Source organism: Piliocolobus tephrosceles, chromosome 1 (assembly GCF_002776525.5).
Source record: "Piliocolobus tephrosceles isolate RC106 chromosome 1, ASM277652v3, whole genome shotgun sequence".
Lineage (NCBI taxonomy): Eukaryota > Metazoa > Chordata > Mammalia > Primates > Cercopithecidae > Piliocolobus > Piliocolobus tephrosceles.
The window spans coordinates 99608847-99629233 of record NC_045434.1 but is presented as its reverse complement, the minus strand read 5'-3'; the positions used below and the strand labels follow the sequence as shown (position 1 = coordinate 99629233).

At 47.7% G+C, this 20387-nt stretch overlaps 1 protein-coding gene across 3 annotated transcripts in view; it reads left to right on the top strand.

The window, feature by feature from the left end:
• The first annotated feature begins 892 nt into the window (after nucleotides 1-892).
• The window catches only part of OLFML2B (olfactomedin like 2B), a 42509-nt gene continuing 23014 nt past the window's right edge, over nucleotides 893-20387 (top strand). For all 3 annotated transcript variants that reach the window (XM_023190350.1, XM_023190348.1, XM_023190347.1), the window contains exons 1-4: nucleotides 893-1560; nucleotides 4615-4878; nucleotides 6848-6955; nucleotides 18120-18296. In XM_023190350.1, coding sequence (XP_023046118.1) covers nucleotides 1387-1560; nucleotides 4615-4878; nucleotides 6848-6955; nucleotides 18120-18296 — 723 coding nt within the window. In that variant the 5' untranslated portion in view covers nucleotides 893-1386. The remainder of the gene's footprint in view (nucleotides 1561-4614; nucleotides 4879-6847; nucleotides 6956-18119; nucleotides 18297-20387) is intronic.

The following is a 20387-nucleotide window of genomic DNA, read 5'->3' as shown; positions in this document are numbered from 1 at the left end:
CGCAAGGGTCCGTAATATCCTTTGAAGGAGCCTGGCTCTGTTCGATATTCCGAGTGACAGTTGTCCAGGATGGCACAGTGCCCTTCCTTAAATTCACATATTGCTAATCTTCATTGTAGGTTTATAAAAGGTTGTCCTCAGTAATTGCGGGACATAGTAACATAATTGCACACTATTGAAAGTGGACCCTCTCTTAGAGATAATCTGGTAACAGAGACCAGGAGATTTGTCCCTAACCAGGAAGACAGGAAGAGCTGTTCCCTTTGGTAATCATTTATCAGGCAGCAGCTTTCCCCATGGGGACTCGCGGAGAGTGTCGGAGATGTACAGTCATTCCTCTAACTTTCAATGTTTACACAACTCAGGATACACTCCAGAAAGGAATTCAGTGATTCTCCTCCGGGTGGAAGTATTACTAGGTTCTAAAGCCGTGGCAGGCAAGCAGCTACCAACGGCGCTAGGTTCAAAGCTGCCCGAGAACTCGCCCAGAGTTAAGTCAGGGAAAAGAAATGCCTGGGAACAAACGCCCCTTCTTCCTTGCCCCAGGTGTGCAAAAGGAGGATGCCGCAGATCCCCAACTGACTCGAGATTGGAGTGAGGGCTGGGTGCCTGCGATGGAAAGTCGCTCTTCTAGGCGAGAATGGGCAAACCCCCAGACTTCAGTGAGGCCGCTCCGGATAACTTCTCTCCACTCGGGATCAGATGAAAGGAAAGGAAAGCCCTTCCGACTTCACCCCCAGCCGGCGCGCGGCAGCTGAGCCCCAGCGGGGGCTGGGTCCGCCGGGTCCCCCTCAGTCCGAGTCCGCCTCCGCCCGAGTCCCCCTCCGCCCGAGTCCCCCTCCGCCCGAGTCCTGTGCGCTTCCCGGTTCTCCTCCTCCGCGCGGTCACTGGCTGCATCTCCGCCGCCCCGGCACAATAGAGGCTCCGCCCTCCTTCCGCGCGAGTTCTCCGCGGCTCCCTAGCCCAGCAGCCTTCGCAGCCCGCGCCGCCACAGCCTCTGCCCGCCCGGTGCCGGGTCCCTGTGCTCCCCAAGGCTCCCCGCCGACCGTGCCGGCGCGCACCGCGGGCGTCTGTCCGAACGCCTTACAGCCACCTGAGCCCTCCTGCGGGCCACGCACTCAGCTAGCCCTTGCCCGCCTCCCCTCTTCTCTGCGTCCGACTCTCCACTGGGGCTGCACAGTCGAGGGCTGCTCGCGTCAGGAAGGAGATGCCCAGAGTCTCTGGGGCGCACCCTCCCGTTCCGCTCAGTCGCACCCAGCTTTAGAAGGTGCTCTGAGCAGCCACTTTCGGCTTCTAGCTAGGACACCCTCTCGCAGAAGTCCTTGCCGAGACCCCCGGCCCCAGCCATTCTCTGAAGCGGCTGAGGACCCTCTTATCGCGCCCCTCATGGCCAAGCCTCGGCTGCTAGTTCTCTACTTCGTTCTGACTGTGATTCCGGCCTGGGTGTCCAGCATTGTCCCCACAGGGACAAGCGAGCCCCCAGATGCGCAGACAGTGGCGCCTACGGAAGACGAGACTCTGCAAAACGAGGCGGACAACCAGGAGAACGTTTTATCTCAGGTAGGATGCCGAGTGCCACGACCGCTCTTCTTGCCCTGAATGGTGGTGAGAGCCAGAAGCTGGTCCTTGCTGAAGTGTTTAAGGGCAGCTGTTTTTCCTTCCATTACCAATGGAAAGGGCATTTGATTTTCATGTATCAGAATATTTTCTTAGTGGAAGGATGTAAGTTCTCCTCTCAAAATCATAGGGTCTTTAATCAGGAGAAAGGAGAGATGAAGGAAGGGAAGATGCCCCTCGACTTCTTGAGAAGAAAGAAAAAAAAAGTTGTTTTTGGTTTCAGGGTTGTGAAAAGTTATCTCTTATCTATGTGGTTGTTTGTCAGAATTGGAATGTGAAAACAGGCGGGTATGTTGACCAGGAGGCAGATGGCATATCCCATCGGGAGATATTTTATGGCAGAGGGTGAGACAGGCGGGAGCATGGGGTGAAGTAAGAACAGAAGCTTGTGGTGAATGTGAGGTGACCCTCAAACAGAGAGATTGAGAACATGACGGGGTGTATTGGGAGGGGAGAGTGGGAATGCAGATACAGGCAGCTGGGGCAGACGGTCAGTGGGGGCCCGAGTAACCCATGATAGCAGTGGACTTTGTAAAGTGTCTGTTTACCAAGTACTTAAACTTGTTTTTTATGACTCAGTCTTCAAAACACCCTAATACCCATCTATAGATAAAGAGATACATGAGTAGGCTGGGAGTGGGTGGCTCACGCCAGTAATCCCAGCACTTTGGGAGGCTGAGGCAGGCGGATCACGAGGTCAGGAGTTCGAGACCAGCCTGACCAATGTGATGAAACCCCATCTCTACTAAAAATACAAAAATTAGCCAGGCGTGGTGGTGGGCACCTGCAGTCCCAGCATACTTGGGAAGCTGAGGTAGGAGAATCGCTTGAACCCGGCGGGAGGCAGAGGTTGCAGTGAGCGGAGATCGGGCCACTGCACTCCAGCCTGAGTGACAGAGTGAGACTCCTCCGTCTCCAAAAAAAAAAAAAAAAAAGAGATACAAGGGTAGAGCCAGGGCTTCTGACAGTCTTCAGCCCAGATCTCATGTCTGTAAGGGGTAGTTCTCTCTGGAGTGTTTATTTTGTGCTCTCCAGAGCCAGCATGATGACGTGTGGTGAGTGTCACCAGAATCCTCAGAATGGGGGATGTCTGAGAAAGGATCCTCCAGCGCTGCCTGTACCTTCACTTCCACCAAGCCCTAGGACTGGGCCTTGTCTCCTTCCTGTAGAGAGAATGATCAGCTGCAATTTGGGATTTATCAAACACTAGCCTCCTCACTCTTCCTTTAATAATGATGCTAATATATGCCCTCTGCCCACCTATTACCTCCCACTGACCTCTAAATTGAAAAGACATAAAAATCTCTCACATCGAGGCTCTGGAACACTATCAACAAAAACTTTCCTGAAACCCGAGCCTCCTGAAAGGAAGGAATCCACCCAGGGTTCTCAGAGCAGGGTTACGGAGGAATCCAGGCAGAGTTTCAGAGAGCAGACAGGCACAATTTACTATCAACCCATAAAGAACAGCAGCTTAAGTCACCCTTAACTACACCACCTTCTTCCACTGATCCATTCTGTATTTGACAACAGCCCTAAAGCAAATACTAATATTAGAAGAAACTCAACCTTTGCAAGGAAGCATTACAAGTCTTCTTCCCCCCAGACAGCATCCCAAGGAACATTTCCACTCAAACAAGCTCAATGCTTGCCTACTGGAATCATTTGTCAAATGAAGGGAACCCTTCTGCTTGCCTAGGAAGGGAGCCCTGGCTTTGGAGATGTAGGGCCTTTTGGAGAGGATTGGGAGAGAAGAGCCTTTTCCCAGCAAGTGCCCAGGGTTGGGGCTCCAGAAAGCCTACTGTCGTGTGTTTTCCTGCCTGGGGAGGCTGGCCGGGGCAAGTGCCCAGAAGGAAATGTTTAGCATTGCAAAAGCAGCAAGTGCTGCCAGTTTGCTCTCCTGGGTTTGGCCTGGGGTTTGGGTTCAGAAGCATAAACTCCTAGACTGAGTAAACCTTGCTGACTTCTGGACCTGTCTCTTTCCTCTCAATTCCCTTTCTCCACATCTAACCCATCCTTCAAGGCCCAGATTAAATGCCACTCCTCGAAGAAGTCTTCCCTGGCTTCCAGTTGGAGCCACTCTTAGCTCCCACTGCCCTTTCTCTCTGCCTCTTCAGGGGCACTTATCACTCTCTACTCTGTGTGACTGCTATGTATATGCCTCCTGCACTGCAGGCTTCTTGAGAGCAGGCTCTCCGTCTGGCCCATCTCTTTATCCTTCACAGCACCTCAGAGTCCTTAGTAGGCACTCCATAAATGTTGAATAAACGAATGAGAGATGCCAGTAGTCTTCAAACTTGAATACTAGCTTTTCAATCTCTCCAATTTCTTCTTTTCCTTTTTACATTTACACCTGGATTCTGACTGGGCGCGGTGTCTCACGCCTGTAATCCCAGCACTTTTGGAGGCCAGGGCAGGTGGATCACTTGAGGTCAGGAGTTCAAGACCAGCCTGGCAAACATGGTGAAAGTGAAAATACAAAATTGGCTGGGCATGGTAGGATGTGCCTGTAATCCCAGCTACTTGGCAGGCTGAGGTAGGAGAATCACTTGAACCTGGGAGGTGGAGGTTGCAGTGATCTGAGATCATGCCACTGCACTCCAGTCTGGACAACAGAGTGAGACTCTGTCTCAAAAAAAAAAAAAAAAAAGGAAAGAAGGAAAAGAGAAAAAGAAAAAAAAGAAAAGAAATAGAAAGCAAAGGCTATTGGACAAATGACAGGGCTCATCTGTTTTTTTCCTTTAAATAATGAAAGGCTAAGTCCCCATGAGAAAGGCACAGCTTTCCAAGACAAACGAAGAGAGCTGAACTCTGAATGCCTTCAAGGAAATGTCAGTCAGCAAACTGCATTTCAATGACCTGTTGGCTCCATGGTTCAGAGTTGTCTGAGGTCTCTGACTAGTGCAGCACGTTTGACTAAGTAAATGGAGAGCCTCCTTCTGGAGGCTGACTGACACCTGTCTTTGCATGCCCCCAACCCATTTTCTGTGTATCTAGTTGCTGGGGGACTATGACAAGGTCAAGGCTATGTCTGAGGGCTCGGACTGTCAGTGCAAGTGTGTGGTGAGACCCCTGAGCCGGGATGCCTGCCAGAGGATCAATGTGGGGGCCTCCAGGAAAGAAGACTTCTACACCGTGGAAACCATCACCTCAGGCTCGTCCTGCAAGTGTGCCTGTGTCGCACCCCCATCCGCCCTCAATCCCTGCGAGGGAGACTTCAGGCTCCAGAAGCTGCGGGAGGTGGACAGCCAGGACTTGAAGGTAGGACCTGGTATGGGGCAATGCCTTTGAGAGGGCACTTTTGAGACCCACAAGTCTAGCAGGGCCATGGTTGAAGATTGTAAACCCTTTGAAGAAGGTCAGGCCTGGTCCCTAGAGGGTGTGTGTGTATCAAGGTTGATGTCCTGCCAAACTTGTCCTTTTCAGCTCTAGTGTATAAGGGAGATGCTTAAAGCAAAGTGTGCCTGCCCCTCCTTATGGAGCCAGAGAGGCTGGGCCTGGGAGCAGCTGCCAGGCCCTGCTGGCCAAAAGAACTCAGTGTTCTTCAGGAAAATTGCTGCCACAATTTACTGTCAGCCCAGCACACACCCCAAAGACTCAAAAGAAAAATGCGAGTAAGCCTTTGGTCCTTAGCGCAAGGGCTGGGTTGGCGTAGGGAAGGAGAGGCCTGGGGCCTGCTCTAGATTGGGCCATCAAACTGTGATTCTTTCATGGTCTATAGGGTAGGGAAGCTCAGTCCCCACTTAGGCAGCCCCATGGATTGGCTGAGGGCTTCTTCTGATCCTGCACCCCCACTTCCCTTGCAGCCTTGGGTAGTGGAACAAGCTGGGTTTTGGAGTCAGATGGATTTGGGTTCAAATCATCGCTGTGTGATCCCACTTAAGTTATTTAACTGTCTGCCCCCAGCTCCTTGAATAACGTGGGAATAATAACATCTACTTGGTGGGGTTATAAGAATCAATGAGATAACAACTGGGAAGTACTTGGCACAATACCAGACATTCAGCTAGGCATGACCATGTAAATGAATGAATGAATGACCATGTAAAGTGCTTCTGGCACCTGTGCTCTGCATGCCCTCAGTGCCGCCAGAGCCTCGGCCACCTTCCTCCCAGGGTCTGTACTAGCAGGCAGGACGGTATTGATAAAAACTGAGAAGGCTGGGTGCACTATGGCAGCTTGCCATAGAGCAAGAGTCTCAAAGATGGGACACTGAGTCCTCTTTTACCCCAGGGTCAGTTTAGCATTTTGTGCTAAGGAGAACTTGTTGATGTCTTTCAGAGCCTTTAGTAGACAATGAAGTTGAGTGTTTCAGAAGCATATCCTCAAGGTGTTGACATATAGAGCCACCTTGTTGAGTGTTTATACAATAAAAATACCTGTTATGAGCCAACTATCTTGGGGAAGCAGAGATGAAGGATACATGGACACTGCTTGCTTTCTTTTTTCACTTTTATTTTAGGTTTAGGAGTACATGCGCAGGTTTGTTATAGAGGTAAACTCACGTCACGGGAGTTTGTTGTACAGATTATTTTGTCATCCAGTTACTAAGCCGAGTACCTAATAGTTATTTTTTCTGCTCCTCCCCCTCCTCCTACCCTCCACCCTCAAGCAGGCCTTAGTATCTGTTGTTCCCTTATTTGTGTCTATGAGTTCTCATCATTTAGCTCCCACCTATAAGTGAGAACATGTGGTATTTGGTTTTCTGTTCCTGTGTTAGTTTGCTAAGGATAATAGCCTCCAGCTCCATCCATGTTCCCATAAAAGACATAATCTCATGTTTTTCATGGCTGCATATTATTCCATGGTGTATACATACTACATTTTCTTTATCCAGCCTGTCATTGATGTGCATTTAGGTTGATTCCATGTCTTTGCTATTGAGACACTACTTTCAAGGAGCTCACAGTCTAGTAGGAAAGACAGATGTCAATGCAATTGACAGATTTCGTAAAAGAGGTATAAACAGTTTGTGAAGAGGTCTAGACTTCAGGTTTACTTGTTCTTATAGGACTCTCCCATTTTCTTACCCAAACATTTCAGAAGGCAGAATGCACATACACCATTGTGCTTGCCTACATCCCTGCCTACACAAATGTGTTTCTCGTGGCAACCTCTCAATTCCTGGCTAGTGACTTTCCTGTCGAGCCCCCAGCATGCAGATCTGAAAGTTAACTGCCCTGTGTCTGTCTGCCCCAGCCCTGGACTAACCCCTTGCCTTGTTTCATAGCTCTCCACAATCATAGACTTGTTGGAAGGAGCGTTCTATGGCCTGGATCTCCTGAAGCTACATTCAGTCACCACCAAATTGGTGGGGCGAGTGGATAAACTGGAGGAGGTAAGGAAGATTCTGGTTTCCATATCTTTTTCTTGATCGAGCCCAAAAGTGTACCAAACATCCCACAGTAAATTTTCAACTAACACATGTGCTGACTAGACTTAACCCATCCTATTCTATGAAAGGGAAAATACACATAAAAGATTCATCCAAAACTATGCCAAATTGTTGGTGACAAAGAAAATCAGTTAAGTAGAATTGCCAATACTGTACCTTCTTTTTTTCATCTATAAAATCCTCTTAATCATATAATCAATGTCTTTCCATTTTTACCTTGACTTCCAGGGACCTCAGAACTCAATGAAATATAAATGTACAATACGTATCTTACCTCCAGTTTTAAGGTGGAGTCATCTCCTTCCTTCATATATGGTTCCTAACTTCTCTAACTGTTCTGGTTCATACTCCTGTATTTATGTGTGTGAATCCATCTGAAATTCATTTTAGAGGAAGAAGACATAAAAATGATTACTAGTAAGTAATGTTCCCTACTCAGCATTTAGACTAGTCATGCCCGGGATGAATGGACAAGTCATGCAATTTTCATAGACAAAGATACCATACTATTCTGACTGGGCTCTGGGAGTTGTGCAGGTGGTGCTATGGTTTTCATCTAGTGGTGTGTGAGATGATGATGGGAACATGGAGTTGTTACAGATACTGTATTAATGTTGACAGTCTTGTTGCTGTGATGCCTTAACATATAGATGAGAAATCATTTAGTCACCCAAAAAGTAACTAACGATCATTATTCAATATTATTAGTAAGAAACTTCATGGATATGTTTCATTGACTCGCATCTGGTTCTTGGACTGATACTTGAAACAGTGACTCAAAGAGCTGCTGCTCTGAGTGGAAATCTATTTCTTTAATGTTTACAGCGTTACTGTAAGTGGTAAATTTAATAGCACAATGACTGTAAACATATCAATATTCCTCATGAAAAAGTGGACTTTTGGGGGGATATCATGAAAGAGCTAAGGTTCTTTAATCTATGATTAGTAGATGCAGTAGTTTGTGGCAGAAAGAGCAGCAGGCTCAGAGTCAGGACAGGATGAGTTCCTTACCTCTGTTTGAGCTGCCAAGCAGCCATGTCCTACCTTCTCCATCTGGACAGTGAGAATAGTACCCTGCCTACTCCGTATGATTACTCAGAGGATACAAAGTACACTAATCAGTATGAAAATGCTTTGAAATGGTTAAATTAAACAAGGCTCTGACCATGGAGAGATTGAGGACAAACATTCCTACATTACTTTGCCAAGAGAGCTGGCACAAAGATGATGAAACATTGAAGTTACAAGGATCAGTTTCAGCACACTCCTTCCACTCCTAAAAATTTTCCCAGAAAGTGAACACCAGTTCCTTTTCCACCCGCCCTTGGGCTTAGCTCCTCCAATGCTATGATGAGGTGTTTTCTGAATATGGCTGTTGGCTCTGGGAGGGTTGGTAGGTCCTTAATCGTATCAGTTGTGAGGTCTGATGAGAGGGGTCAGGGTTTTGGATCCTGAAATTTGTAGACAGATCAGGGTGGCCAACAGAACTGCATCAGCCTCCTCCTTGCTGTCTGCCACTCTCTTCAAGGGGTTCTCTCAAAGAACTAGGACCCTGGGCATCTTGAGTATCTCCTTCCTCAATGTTAGCAGCTGGAATGATGACATTGTGGATGGTCAGCACCATCCCACTACCAATGGACTTCATGCAGGCTTCGGACTCTTCCTCCTAGTTAAAACTACTTTCTGGTTCTTTCAGATGCATTCAAAAGGAATTAAACCAAGGTCCCATATTGGGAGGTGCCTGTGTTTTCCTAGGCCCCCAGAACCATCCAAATGTGCAATGCCCCTTTAAGAAAGGGATTGCTCTTCTATAGGGACAGGAGCAACAGCAACCTCTTCTGCTTTCACCTGACCTTGGCAGCCGAACAGTTGCCATTCTGCCTGGAGAACACAGCTTGAGAAAGATAGATTTGAGGGGAGAGTACAGTGCTCTGGAGGCTAAGGTCAGGTGCTCAGTCTCTGAGAAGGCCAGTGGGCTGGGCTTGTTCAAGGACCACAGTCTCCTTACAGCCTTGTCCAACAGCTGAGCCCTCCCTGCTCAGGAGGGAGTGTGGGTGAATTTGATGCAGTACCACTGTCCCAGCAGGGTGGTATCATCTATATAGTCACACAGTGACCTGGTTTTTGCAAAAAACAGTTTTAGTTACATCAGTGAGAGTATCTCCTTGCCAAAACTGTGGTATGTTTAGTAGCAAAGATTGGACCTTAATAATAATAATCCCTTACATTTATATAGCATATTATGTTTTGTAAAGCATTCCATATACATTTAGTCCATTTGTTCCTGGGTAGTATGAGAATCAAGGAAATTAGATGACTTGGCCAAAATCACAGTGCTAGGAAGTATAGGGCCTTCTGGTTCCTGGTTCAGGGCTCTTTCTAATCAACCCTGTAAGTGTCTGCAAATCATTGCCATCTGCCCTGCAAGCATCAGTTTTTCCTAACAGGAATTCCAAACAATAGCTCTTCCAAGGAAATTTCTAGGCAGAACTGTGACTGTATCCCATAGTCCCATTAAACAGGATTAAAGTTGAGTTTGGGAAGGAGGTTTCCCCAACTACAGAGCCTAAGGTGATAGGGTGCTGAAGTGTGACAATAGTCTTCAGATGGATCTGGGCCCCTGCGCCCAAATAGTGGTGCATTGTATTTGCTCGAGTTTGTCTCAAGGCTCATGCCAGCTGGCTGACTGGAGTCTGCAGTAATTGAAAAGGCAGAATGTTGGGTAAATTGAAAAAACACTCCCTCTCCAGCTCGGTTCTGCAGGAGGAATGGAAGTTAAATTCTGCTCCTGGTCCTTGAATATTCTTGAGTCCCAATGGGAGTTCTTCGGAGGTCAGACAAGACAAAAGGGGTCAGACTGGAGAGGCATTTTGCCCAGAGTAAGATCAATGGTTGGCAGTATAAGCAAGCACACATTTGTGGGATACAGCCACAGTTCCACCTTGAGTATATAGGAGGAGGTAGGAATGGAAACTTCATTTGCAGATGAAAGAGGAAGGAAGGAGAGAGAAATGGAATCTGAACTATTTTGAGTTTACCTTTTGGTAAAATCAGCTCTGGGAGCAGCTCTGCTTAGTGGAATGATTTTGGGTAAGTTTTTGCTTTAAACAATGAAAAATGACACATGCATAGAAAAATGTATAAACAATGAATGTAGTTTAACAAATTACTGTGAACAAAATGCCTATGTAACCACCAACCAGCTCAAGAAACAGACCAATTTTAACACCCCGAAAGGCCCCCACATGCTCTCTCCTACTCATACCCTTCCCTCAAGGGAACATTTATCCTTACTTTTATGTTAAGCATCTTCCTTGTTTTTCTTTATGGTTTCATCATTTAAGGATGCATCCCTAAATGTAATCGTTTTGCCTTTTTTGAATGTTAAATACATAGAATCTTACGGAAGTGTGTGTGTGTGTGTGTGTGTGTGTGTTGGACTTTTTTCATTCAATTTTATATTTTTAATATTTATCTATGTTGTTTTAGTGTCTTGTGGTTCATTCATTTTTATTGATGTGTAGTATTCTATTGTATGAATATACTACAGTTTATCTGTTCTCCTGATGATGGATATGTGGATTGTTTCCAGTTTCTGCATTCGTAATTGAGAATAGCCCCATGGACATTCCTGTACATGAACATCCCTGTGCATGTACCCTGGTGCATGTGTGCCTGCATTTCTCTATGGTACATTAGATAAATGGAACTGGAAGGTAAGCATTAGTTATGCTTATCTTCAACTTCATGAGATATTGCCAAACTGTTTTCCAAAATAGTAGTATAAGTTTACATTCCCTCCAGCAGGGTATAAAAGTTCTATACACACTGGGCATGGTGGCTCACGCCTGTAATCCCAGCACTTTGGGAGGCCCAGGTGGGTGGATCACGAGGTCAGGAGATCGAGACCATCCTGACTAACACAGTGAAATCCCGTCTCTACTAAAAATACAAAAAATTAGCTGGGCATGGTGGTGGGCACCAGTAGTCCCAACTACTCTGGAGGCTGAGGCAGGAGAATGGCATGAACCCGGGAGGCAGAGCTTGCAGTGAGCTGAGATCGCACCACTGCACTCCAGCCTGGGCAACAGAGCAAGACTGTGTTTCAAAAAAAAAAAAAAGTTCTACACACATCATCACCAACACTTGGTATTGTCAGACTTTCCAGATTTTGTCAATTTGGAGGGTATAACTTAATAGGATCATTTTGCTGTGTTCTAGAAACTTAACTCCAAAAATATCTTTCCAGTTCACTGGGGGAGGTCTGAAACCTCATAAAACAGTTTTAGAACTGCTCCAGGAACAAGAAGCACTCAAGGTGGTCAGCAGTCCAGCATAGACCCCAACTGACCTTTCTTTCCTGTGAGTGGCTGGGAAGGGGAAGGACATGCAGGAAGTGTGGGTACATGTTGGAGTTGAGGGGTGGGTGGGCACAGAACATAAGTATCTGAAGATATAGGAGTTAAAAGTCTATAAAGAAAATCTGTAGTTTCCAAAGGCAAAGGCAAGTCCTGTTTGTTGCATACAGAGCTGGCAGTGGCACTCACTCAGCTCAAGAAAAGACTTCATCCGAGCTCCTAGTGCACTCGGAGACCCAAAGACTTGTAGGCTGCCCAGGCCTAAAGGTGGATTCTGAAGGCAGCAGGACTAGAGGCATGGTGTTCAACCCGGAGCAGCACATACTGCTTCCAGGGGCAGATTGATTACTAAAGTGGAGAAAAAGACAAACAGAGGGACAGATCATTAAAATAATCTTCAGCATCAAGGCTTTAGTTGGTTTCAGTCATTTCTATAAAATTTGCAAATTTTATTGAAGAAATGTCCCACTCCCACCTTGCTGCAGGATACCTGAAAGTGTTTATAAGTGCTTGAAATGCTTATGTACACATGTGCCTTTGTATATGTGTGGGTGCATAGCCCATGCTCTTAAAATAGATGCATGCCTGTAAGCTTTCCATAGTGTGATTTCTGCCTTGACCCTTCTGGTGTGTGTCTCTTTCCTTTTTCTCCAATCTACCTGCTGGAATTTGCAAACCACACCCATGAGCATAGATGGCACCAGGGAACCTTGTGTCCCAGCTGAAGCCTTTTCTCCTGATAATGTTGCCTCCAAGGAAGAGTTAAGTCCACGATGGATTTACCAGACCCAGAACTGGCCCGCTCCCCAGAATGTACTGGCATAGGCATTGCTGAGGTCTTCTCCCCCACACCTAAAGCACTGGTGGCTTTTGTGTTTCTGGACTGAAAGGCATGATCAAAGAAGCATTCCTGACCCTGGTGGATATATCTTTTCACCGGCTAATAAGAAAACGTAATTTTCATCTGTGCAGACTTGGCTGTGAGTTGGGGGAGCTGTCTCTTTCCAAGCCTCCCCTTTCCTCCCACCCTGCACCCCTGTCGAGACACCCCCAGGGCTCACTCTCTCTCCTGATCAAATCTCCTCTCTCCGAGGGGTTCGCTGTAAGTCATTTCACTCTTCTTCCTCAAGTGAAGGCTGGGAGAGGGGCACTGCTTACCCGGCCTGACTTCAGTGTCCTCATACGTGAAAAGGCAGAGGGTTGCAGTTAATGTTTCTAAGATATATTTCAGCCCTAACGCTATTTAATTCAATTTACATCTTAATATGTGTTAAAGCCAATATATTACCTCTCCTGGGGTTGAATATACTTCAAATCTAATTTGCCATTGTGGAATATAAGGTTTTCTTCTCAGCTAAAGAGACTTACCGTGCAAGTGTCAGCCCTCCATCTGTCTGCCTAGGAACAGTTTAGAGCTGCCAGGATGTGCAGGCGTGCATGGCTCGAGTGGCCCTATTTTAAGGGGTAAGGTTATCCCTAATACAGAAATTCATCAGCAGAGGCTTGGGACTTCTTGTTGTTGCTTTGTTTGACTCTCCTGCCAGGCCCTGGACTTCTTAAGGGCAAGTTGGGTCAAGTCATATTTGTTTCCCAGGCCCTGGTCCAGCACCTGATGTAGGACGGATGCTCCACAGCTGTTTGGTTGGATGAGTGTTCAGTGGGGCAGCTGGTGGCTCCCTGAACCCAGGCCTGCCTGTCTCTCCCATCAGCTGTGGTCGGAGGGATTAGGCCACGGCCCGCCTGTCCTGCCATCAGGAGCGCCGGCTGTTTCCAGCTGTTCTCTTCCCCAGCATTCTTACCAGGGGCTAGGAGACAGCTGTCAGCTGGGGTGGCTGTCCCAGGCCATCTGGTCCTAGCTGTCTCCTGGATGGTGCAAAGGGTGAGCATGGCGAGCTGATGGGAACTGCGAGCCCTCCCTCCTTGGGTCCAGTTACCCTCACACTTGCTTAGTTCACTCCCACGAGAAACTATGTCCCATATGCCCTTGGGCTTGCCATCTGGATCTTAGCCCTGTGCACATCCAGCTATCTGCCAGGGAATCCTGATGCCCACAGGACCTACCAGGTGGCCTCCTACGCAGCCTCCTTAGATGTGGCTGTGTGCACCTGCTGTGTGACTTGGGGCCAAGGTTTGGCCCACCTGCAGTCTGGCTTCGTCTACTCCCACAGGTGTCTAACACGTCTCTCTACAGCACACCAGCCTTGGGTACTTACCTTCCTCCCCACACCAGCCATACCAAACCCTAGCTTCCCTTTCCTTTTCCACCTGCATATGTGCTATGGAGACCCCAGGGGTCCCTTCCACTCCAGCTTCACCCACATGCCTCAAGCCCGATTTCTGTGCCCAGCACTGTACCACATGCAGCCCCTCATCCATCTCCATGCCAAGCCTGAGTGAGGTAGGTGTCATCATTCCTTCTTTCTCCACCTGGGGCTTAGAGAGGTTTCATCCCTTGCCCTGTGTGGTTATATAAGCAGGCCATGACTGTGGTGTGGGTTTATACCTGATCTCCAGAGCCAGACCCTCCCCTACACACACCCCTGTCCCTGGTTCTGGTTGTAAAAGCGAGACCACAGAGAACTGCCAGAGTTCTGCCCCATGGTCATCTTTCCCCTGGTCCTAAGGTTTTGGCTTAAGCCACTACACAGTCTCACCCAGGCACACGCACACGTGTCTAAGAGCTGGACAAGGTCAGGATACAGTCTGTGTCCTTCATACCCATTCTACCAGTCTACACATCTGGTTGTGCCGGCCCTCCATGGCTTGTCAAAACACCAGCCATACTGACTAGGGCTGACTGATGGCTGTACTCCTAACTCCGCCTGCATCCGGTTCCCCTTTGACAAGGGTCCCTGCCTTGTTTGCACATTCTCTCCCTCTGGTGTGTGTGCATCTGGCTGAAGTCAGCAGTGGACACCTGTTCCATCTGGCAGTGTGGCACCAGTGGACACCTGTTCCCACCAGGCACCCTCTAGTGCCCAACTGCATACCAGTCCTGCACATGGCACTTGTTCTATGAACACCTCTCAGTTCCTTGGCTCTGCCTGGCCCAAGAAATCATGAGAACAAAGTTCCCAAATCTTTCATTGCCACAGTTGGCTGTGTCCAGCCTTCTGTCCCATCCCTCTATCTATCTGCTCTTTCTCCCTCTTCCCTTCCCTCTTCTTCATTGTGCCAGGATCCTTGGCAGGGGCCATGGGTACACTTGCTTCTGCCAGATAGGTGCAATTCCCACCTCCTCTGCCACGTTGCCAGCACTGCCCATGAGCCAAGTTGCACACACCATAAATGTCATGGCTGTAGCTGTCCCAGGGGGAAAAGCCTGAGGCATGAGATCATGGGGTTCACCTATCCCCCAGGGCAGAATCGAGGGTACCCTGTGCAGGTGGCATCCCCTGCATCTCCTGAGAATTGCCTCACCAAAGGCCTTTGGTGTGAGGAGCGCAGAGTCCCCGGGAGAGGTGGGGAGCTCTTGAGGGTCAGCACCCCCAGGTTAGAGGTGGCTGATTGGGGGTGGCCAAGGAGGGGCAGCTGTGGCTGTTGCCCTGGGGGACACCAGCTGGTTCAGCCCTGCAGGCCAATGGGGTGATGCCACCGCCAGCTTCTTGTTTATTCAGGCGGCTGGCAGGCTTTGCCATTCCCGTGAGGGGAATAAACTGTACTACTCCTCCGGGTTCTCAGGGCAGGCTTGCCTAAAACCCTCCTCTGTGGAAATGCAGAATAACAGCTCCTCATTGACACCCGAAAGGGGATGGGAGACTATAAACCAATGTGAAGGGGGGCTCCCTAGGGCCCTAGAAACCCCAAGACCTGGGGGGGCGCCCTTTGCCTCACAGTGAGCATGCCACACCCACTGATGCATGATGTTTAGGAATCTAGTGAGATCTTCTGTCAAATAATAAGGATGCTTAGGCCCAGCCAGCCAGTCCACCCAGAGGTATCAGCGCCTTTAGTAGAGTCCTGGGGCCAGTGCTGGGCCACAGGTGTGGACACTCCTCAGTCCGCTCCTCAGAGAAGCCTATCAACCTGACCAAGGAGTCAGTACCTGCGTCTGTCACGTCACCCTGGCAGAGTTTCTGCAGAGCACTTTTCACTCGTTGATATTTTCTTGTCTATTTCTTTGTCTATTGCCTACTTACCCCTCATGGAGGGTGACCTTCACCAGGGCAGGATCCCAGTGGCCTTGCTCACCCTGGAACCCTCAGTGCAGCACTGAGCACATGAACGCCTTAATAAAAAGGTAACACATTGAATCCCTGCACTTGCTGGGCTTGGTGATCTGTCTTAGGCTGTGAGAGCTACAGGAAAGGCATCCGCAGGTGTTGCTCTCAGCAGGTGCTGAGGGACTACAGAAATGCTTGAACCCCACTAAGGGGCCAGGAACTTTTCCCATCAGTCCCAGAAAGAACTTAGCGCCTATAAAACAGACCTTCTCACACATTTCTGTCCACTTTTCAAGCAGCTGTGCCCCAAGCTTTCTCCACTTAAAGTGGTGCTTCTCAAACTTTAATGTGTACACAGAGCGTCTGGGGATCTTGTTAAAATACAGATTCTGATTTGGCAGGTCTGAGCGGGCCTGGGAATCTGCATTTCTGACAAGCTCCTGTGTGATGCTGATGCTGCTGAACTCTGCACCACACTTTGAATAGTGAGGATTTATGAGAGTCCAACATTTCTGTATTTCTCAGCATCTATGCATATCCTGTCATGTATCCTGAACCCAAACTGCAAGTATTCTCTGGCTTTTTGGCATGCTTGGTGCTGCTGAGAGCTGTATGTGTGCCAGGATCCTCTCCTGGTGTTCTTAGTGATCCAACAGGTGAGCTGAAGGAGCAAGGGCTAGGAGACCGGGTGCTGGTTCCACTCTGTCACTTTTTTGTAGTGACCTTGAGCAAGTCACATTCTTGCTCTGGGCCTCAGGTGAAATGAAAGGTTAGGCATGAGTTCTTGGGTCCATTCCAGCTGTAACATTTTATGAAAAATAACAGCCACTTAGTCCGGTATGTTTCATGCACATCCATATATATTAACGCACTTAATCCTCCTAACAACCTATAGGAAAAGTGCTAGTACTATCCCCATTTTACAGATGGGAAACTGAAGCAGAGGTGTTTCAGTAATGTGCCTGAGATCTCAGATCTAGCAATAGCAGCATGGAGGGGTGAACCGGTTTCCTTCAAAATCCATGCTCTTACCCATTACACTTGACCTCCTGATAGATAACACCTATCAGGAGTGATTGTGCACCCAGGAAGATCACTCATTCTGGGCGTTCTTAAAACAAGACCCCTTTCTCATGGAATTTAGCTCTCACAGTTAATTCTGTGCAATTTAGAGAGGCTGGCTTAGCCTAAGTGCCATGGAACACACTGAGCCCTTCCAGCGCTCAGGATCTGGCATGCAATGAAATGCCATAAGAATGGCATGGCTGATGGTTCGGGAGCCAGGTTCATTTAACAAGCACCTATTGGGCTTCTCTGGGCAGCCCCTGTAGGAGCCCCTGGAGCCGCGGTGTCTGGGTGTCACTGCCTGGATATACCCACATTCCCTGGCTCTGCATCACTGGGACTTTCCTCTAGGATGTTAGTAGCATCCCACCAGGCTGCAGAGCTGTGCCTGGCAATGTCAGCTTTTACACTTCCTGTGTCTGTTAGTTAAAGAAAGATGGAAAGCAAACACATCCTGTATTTTATTACATTGTTGCTTCCTCAACCTCATAAACAGGGCCCAACGGAGGACATCACATTTAAAAATGTAGATGCTCATGGAAACTTTAGTATGAGGGCCAAAGTTGGATCTCAATGTAGTCAAATCTCTTTAAAAATAACTAGAGGAGAAGGGACACCTATAAGGCTGTCGACAACTTTCCTTGATTTAAATCCCATTCAGTGTTCACCTTCTCTAGGAAGCTACCTGGGACGCCTCCACTCTCCTCTTGCTCTGAACTCAGGAAACCTCACATTTGGCATTTACAGAACTTGACATGGTTTGTCCGTCTCCAGTTATAGTTGACATCTCTCCCACCCCACCCAGGTCCAGAACCCCAAGGATACTTAAAGCCTTTCTTTCTGTAGCACTACACTTAGACACTCAAGAGGTACTCACCAGTGTTGGTTGACTGAAATGTAGCCTTGACCCTCTCTGGTATTAACCAGGTCTGGAGCATGGCTAATTTGCCAAGTGAGGGGTCATGTAGTGAAACGGTTTTTATGAGTAAATAGGAAAGTTTGAAGCAGGCCTATCAATTTTCTATGTAAATGATGTTTTTAAAGTACTAGGGAATGGTTTGTGCTCATTAAAAAGGCAGAGTAGTTTTGTTGTTGTTGTTTTTTGTTTGTTTGGCCACCTCTTCCAAAATTGCTTAGAAAGCCCCTCTTTCATTAACTGCGCTACTGGTTCACATGTATGGGATGCGAGTGAATGGAATTCTTTAATGTTCTTCAACACGGAGTAAGGGTTGTATATATACCACTATATACAAAGGACAGAAAAAGAGCCTGGTGTCCTGGTGGCCCAGAGACTTGGCAATGTTGTTAATAGAAAAGCTATGGTAGTTTGGGCAGTATTTCCTGTAGTTGGATATCCCAGGGCTGAACTGCCCTGGAAATACTGCCAGGGGACCTGGTACCAGTGCTAAGCCCAGGACTGGGCACACTCTCTAGCCCCAATCATTTGTTGGATGAATTTTCAGCCTGTCTGTTGCTTGTCTTTGGGTGCTTTAATGGATTATCTTTTTTTTTCCTTCTCAGGAAGTTTCTAAAAACCTCACCAAGGAAAACGAACAAATCAAAGAGGACATGGAAGAAATTCGAACTGAGATGAATAAGCGAGGCAAAGAAAACTGCTCTGAAAACATCCTAGATAGCATGCCAGACATCCGCTCAGCCCTGCAGAGGGATGCGGCGGCAGCCTACGCCCACCCAGAGGTACAGCCCCAGCCTCCAAGGGCCTCTGATCACAAGCCCTGGAAGCATGATACCAGCATCTCTCCTCTGCATAGAACTTTTCAGGCTTCAGACTTTTAACAAAGATGAGCTCATTTCATCCATACAATAGTTCTGCAGGTTCTGTAGATTTGATGAGCAGTTGACCCCATTTTACTTCACACAGAAGCCCAGAGAGGTTCAGCAAGTGTTGAAGCCAGGACTGAAATCTGAGTCTGAGTCCCAGCCCCTATTTTTTTCACAATCTTATGTCCCACCTTTGTGAACATCTCTTGTGTTTGTAAATAGGGAAGATACGCATGCATGCTGGCTTGTCTGGGACCATCCTGGTTTACTCCTGCTGTCATAGCATTTTTTTTTTTTTTTTTTTAGAGACAGGTTCCAGCTCTGTCACCAAGGCTGGAGTGCAGTGTTGTGATCATAGCTCACTGCAGCCTCAAATTCCTGGGCTCAAGTGATCCTCCTGCCTCAGCCTCCTGATTAGCTAGGACCACAGGCACATGCTACCATGCCTGGTAATAAAAATTTGTTACTTTTTATTTTTTGTAAATACGGGGTCTTGCTATGTAGTTTTTGTAAATATGGCTGGTCTGGAACTCCTGGCCACAAGCAGTCCTCTTGCATCAGCCTCCCAAATCACTGCGATGACAGGCGTGAGCCACCGTACCTGGCCCTGGCATGGTTATTAATAGCACCCTCTTTTACTCTCAAAAATGCCCCAGTTTGGAAACAAATTATATTTCCTCCCTCCTCATTTATAGGGGACTTTGTAATTTACTACATATTTGCATCCCTATACCATGTGGCTGTCATCACAGCCCTAGAAAAGCAGGCCGGACAGAGATCAATATCCTCAATTTACAGATAAGGAAACAGATCCAGCTGTGGGCACGGTCTCCCTCTCTCAGTTGGGAAGTGGTGGCAAAGGGTCTCAACCCTCTGTTTCTTCCTACCCAGTTGTGTTCCTAGCACAAAGTTACCCATGATGGGAACACTGTCTAATGTGATTTGAGTGATACCGAAAGACCTGCTTGCTTAAAAATGCCTCCCCATTTGGTGCCTGTTTCTTTGGTTCCAATTACTACTAAGTTATTTTTATGTACTAATGGTTAAATGCTGCCATTTAATGTATTGGGTTATTTACTGAATTGTTGTCCAAGAAATAGGCATTAGTTTGGGAGATAGTCCAAAAGGAAGAGGAAACAGGTGGCAGGACTTGAAGAGTCCTATTAGCAAGGCACACTATTAGCAAGACGGGTCTGGATCAAGTATTGTAAAAGGGGTCATTGGGCAGCCAGGGGATGGCAGCATTTAAGAGAGACTTCGCTGATTTTAACTGGTTACCAGGGGTTGATGGTAGATGGCAGAGCTGTGACACACTGGTGTCTGGGGAGTGGGTTCCAGGTGGGCCATTGAGGGATCCCCTCAGCTTCGGAGAGTCGTTCTGAGTGTGGATTGAGCAGGGCCTGGGACAGCTGGAGCCCCTGAGCTGGTTTCTCTGTATGCTGTGACGTGAAGAACTTTTGGGAAGCATTGCTGTGCAGGACTGTGTTGCCTGGGCCATTAAGGATTTAGATAAGAGAGGAAGGAAGGCTGGGTATGTGGGCTTGAAACTCTTGGGTAGGGCAGTTCATCAAAGGGTGCCAGGCAGGCAGCAGCTGGGTTTGGGGATCTTAGGCCCACATGTTCCAAAGGCAGGACTGAAGGCAGATTGGGGCTTTTGAGGCAACAAGCCCTGAAAAGAGTATGGTGCCTCCACCCTCCCCAATATGTAACTCAAAATAAAAATTCCAAACCATAAAATAGATATAAAACAGGTCAATAATTTTCTGGCTTTGCCCATGATGACTACTTTGGTGCTTTTTTGGAAATATCATATTTCTTCAAAAATTATTCTGATTCTCATTTTTGGGTGTACCTGACATGCTGGCTACTGAGCAAGTGTTTAGTCTGCTTGGTGGGTCATCTCTGACTGGGTCTGAGCTCATAAACCAAGGAGCCAGAAAACATTTGGGCTGGAAGGGAACTTGATGGCTCCCACTCATTACAGCTGGGCGCAGTGTCTCTTATCTC